At 41.3% G+C, this 3,587-nt stretch overlaps 1 protein-coding gene across 1 annotated transcript; it reads right to left on the minus strand.

Annotated features, from left to right (window-relative positions):
• Nucleotides 1–311: 311 nt before the first annotated feature.
• LOC127188557 (olfactory receptor 4B1-like) lies at nt 312–1,241 on the minus strand. Its single transcript, XM_051144993.1, has one exon. It carries the CDS (start codon nt 1,239–1,241, stop codon nt 312–314), a length of 930 nt encoding a protein of 309 aa, XP_051000950.1.
• Nucleotides 1,242–3,587: the final 2,346 nt, after the last annotated feature.

Genomic DNA, 3,587 nt, shown 5'->3' on the forward strand with positions numbered 1-3,587 from the left:
TCTACTCATATTGGCTCAAGAATAAACTATTTTACTCCTTTTGATGTGAGAATTGTGTTTTGTACCCATATATCGCAGCAATTCTGTTCCTAACATTTCCATGCTACAGATCACTGGGAAAGAGATGTAAAATAGCCCAATTTGAACATACTCCAAAATACTGATATGACATGATGGATTCAAATAAATCAAAAACCATGAACATGTAGACTTTAATCTGTGCCTTCATTGCTGATTAAAGGCAGATTCAAGTTCTAATTGCAGTAGTCACGCTGCTTTTTTGTTTCATGTTTGTAATTTTATTCCAATTTTTACTCCAAACTTGAGTTCCCTTTCTTGCCCCACAACTTCCTCACAGCGTTCTTCACCTCTGCATTTCTGAGTGTGTAGATGATGGGGTTCAGCATGGGGGTGATGACCGTGTAGAACACAGCCACAAGTTTGTCTTCAGTATAGGTGGAGGCAGGTCTCAAGTAGAGGAAGATGGCAGGTCCAAAGAATAAGACAACCACCATAATGTGAGAGGCACAGGTAGAGAGGGCTTTGCGCCTCCCCTCAGCAGAGTGGTTCCTCAAGTTGAACAGGATGACAACATAAGAGGACACCAAGAAAAGGAAGGAAAATACAGAGAACAATCCACTGTTAACAAACATAATAACCCCTACCACAAAAGTGTCAGTGCAGGCCAGCTTGAATAAGGGATGGAGGTCACAGAAGTAGTGGTCGATCACATTGGGACCACAGAAGGGCAAGGGGAGAGTGATGAAAATCTGAATTATGGAGTGAAAAAATCCCCCCATCCAGGAACCAGCCACCAAGTGGTGGCACACAGGTCGACTCATGATAGTTGTGTAGTAAAGAGGTTTGCAGATGGCCACATAGCGGTCATAGGCCATCACTGTAAGCAGGAGGATCTCTGTGACCCCAAAGAAATGGAAAAAGAAGATCTGAGACAGGCAACCCTTCAGGGAGATGGTTTTAATCCTGGTAAGTAAGTCAGTGATGAACTTAGGGACAACAGTAGAGGAGTAACAGATCTCCACCAGGGACAAGTAGCTAAGGAAGAAATACATGGGGGAACGCAGACTCTTACTGACACTGACTGTCACAACAATGAGGCCGTTGCCCAGCACAGTGGCCAGGTACACAGGAAGGAACAGCACAAAGCACACCTTCTGCACCTCTGCGTCCTGGAAAAGGCCAGTGATAATCAACTCAGTCACGTTATTTGCCCTGGCCATGGGTTCAGTTCAGGTCTGCTGGATACCAGCAGTTAAAGAACCTGCAATAAAACAAGAAATAATTGTGACACTATTCACATTGTTTATTTCAGGAAGACTATCTCTGTGTGGCAGAAACAAGAGGAAAGCCCTCAGAAGAGAAAGAGAAGCCAGACATTCACAGAAGCCAAAAGAAACTGACTCAATGGGCTAATGCTCTTAAAGAAAACTTAGTCAGCAGCAAAATTGCATTGAAGTTCAAGGGCACAACAAGCAGTATGCTTAAATTCAGTATGGCATGTACTGCGAAATAAGAAGAGTAATTTGGTGCAAAGCTTTTTAATCACCAGGAATATCCAGTCACCTGAGAAACCAAGTTGTTAACTAGGGAGATGATGCAGAATCACTTTTTCCACACCCTCACTCACAAACACGAGGGAAAGACATGATTTGACTTAGGAATGTGGATGGCAGAACTTCATTGTGATTTCATAGAAGACCTAAGGGGAGTTAGGACTTAAAATGTTCTGATGATCCCATTACCCTCCAAGCTGCCTGACCCTGCAGCTTTGAGGTCAATGTGTCATTGGTGTGCCTATGTCATTTCCCATATCCAGCCAGCCCAACGCATTAATCTGGCTTACATCATATCCCTAGTGTGCCTTCTCCCCATTCTTGCTGTCGTCTCCTCACACTCAGAAAGTGGATACCTAAATTACCAAGGTCATTAACTCTCCAGCTGCCCAGCCCTTCCTTTTTGTAACAGAAATCAGAAAACTGACTCACTGCACCCTTCCTTCCTCAGCTCACTCTGCTGCCTACAAATAACCAGGGCAATCCTGAGTCCCTCTACCTGGATTTTAATTTCTTTCAAAACTGAGACACCACAACAGTTCTTTCTCTTATCCAGCAAACTTCAACTCGTGTATTTTCAAGTCAGAGTCCTCTCCACCTCCACAAACCTACACTGTTCGTCAGCACCAGAAACACCCATTCCTTGCCCTTGCCAGGCCTAGGCATCTTCTAGGACCAAAAGCAATCCTGTTGGTTCAGTGAGTTTTCGTTAATTAAGCAATCCCACATAAATCCTCTCCTCTCTAAACACTAGGGAAATGCTTCAGTCCATTTTCTTATGTACAAATCTAACTACACTTCTCTGCTAAAACCTTCCAACTGTACCCCACTGTCCTCAGCATGAGTTTTGATATCATCAGGGGGAATGTAAGAGCCTTCCTAAACTGATTTTCAAACTCTTGCACCTTTGTTGTCATCCCCTAATTGAATGCTCCGATGTTGTATCCTAACCTAATGCGTCATTGACTCTTTCTTTGGCATTCATTCTAAGCTGTACAATGAGCCTCACTGCTATGTGAAGCTCTGTGGCTTTCTGTTCCAATAGTGCCACATCACGTTTCTTCCAGCAAAATTAAAAGAATCTTTTGTAATTTCAGCTTCTGTATTTATATCTCTTACTAAGAACTACATTGTCGGGTATTAAATTACAATTATTTTGTAATTGTTTTCATCTCAGGTTATTAGAAAAGAGTATCACTTCAAACTATATAGTTTAATCACAAATTTATAAGTACTCTATATGCATTAATATATTCAACATGTACAACAACCCTATGAAATTAGTGTGATTATTATCTCTCTTTTTTTCCCAAATGAGAAAAAGAAACATACAGAAGTGAATTAAATTGCCTATGTTTACACAGCAGCACAGCTACAATTTGAAAGCCAGCAACCAGAGTACAACAGCTGTGCTCTTTAACGACCACACTATACCTAAAAAGAATAGGGCATATGTGTTGCATGTGAGTGGAGAGAAATACAAATAACCAACTATCAGAAGCAGGGATGTGTTTATCTGACAATCCAGACACATAACTCTTGTCTGATATTCTGTTGATCGCTTCCTGATTTGTTACAGAAATGAAGCTAAATTTACTAGGACCACTCTGAGACACTCAGAGATGAGGAAAATCATGTAAGAACCCATGTTGCCAAGCTTCATCAACAAAAATACCTAGTAGGGGGCATTTTACAATTCCTCTCCGAAAAATAATTCTTATTTATCTGTCTATCTTCTCAGCCTTTCCCGTATTTCTTCTCTCTCTAGCCCCCACTTCTTTGTCCCTACTCCTTCCCCTAGCTGCCTCTCCTAAAAATACAGAAGACAAGGTGATCAAGATATGGAAACACAAATCAGTATGTGAGCGTGCAGAATATATACCAAGTAATCTCTTAGAATTTGCATTATTACAAGTGGTACCTTGCCTGAGGAAAATAAAAAGCACAATTAGATGTTTCAATTATACCTGACCACTATATGAAGCAATAGAATTGCTATTACAGGCTCCAATG

The sequence above is a fragment of the Acomys russatus genome, chromosome 4, assembly GCF_903995435.1.
Source record: "Acomys russatus chromosome 4, mAcoRus1.1, whole genome shotgun sequence".
Classification (NCBI taxonomy): Eukaryota; Metazoa; Chordata; class Mammalia; order Rodentia; family Muridae; genus Acomys; species Acomys russatus.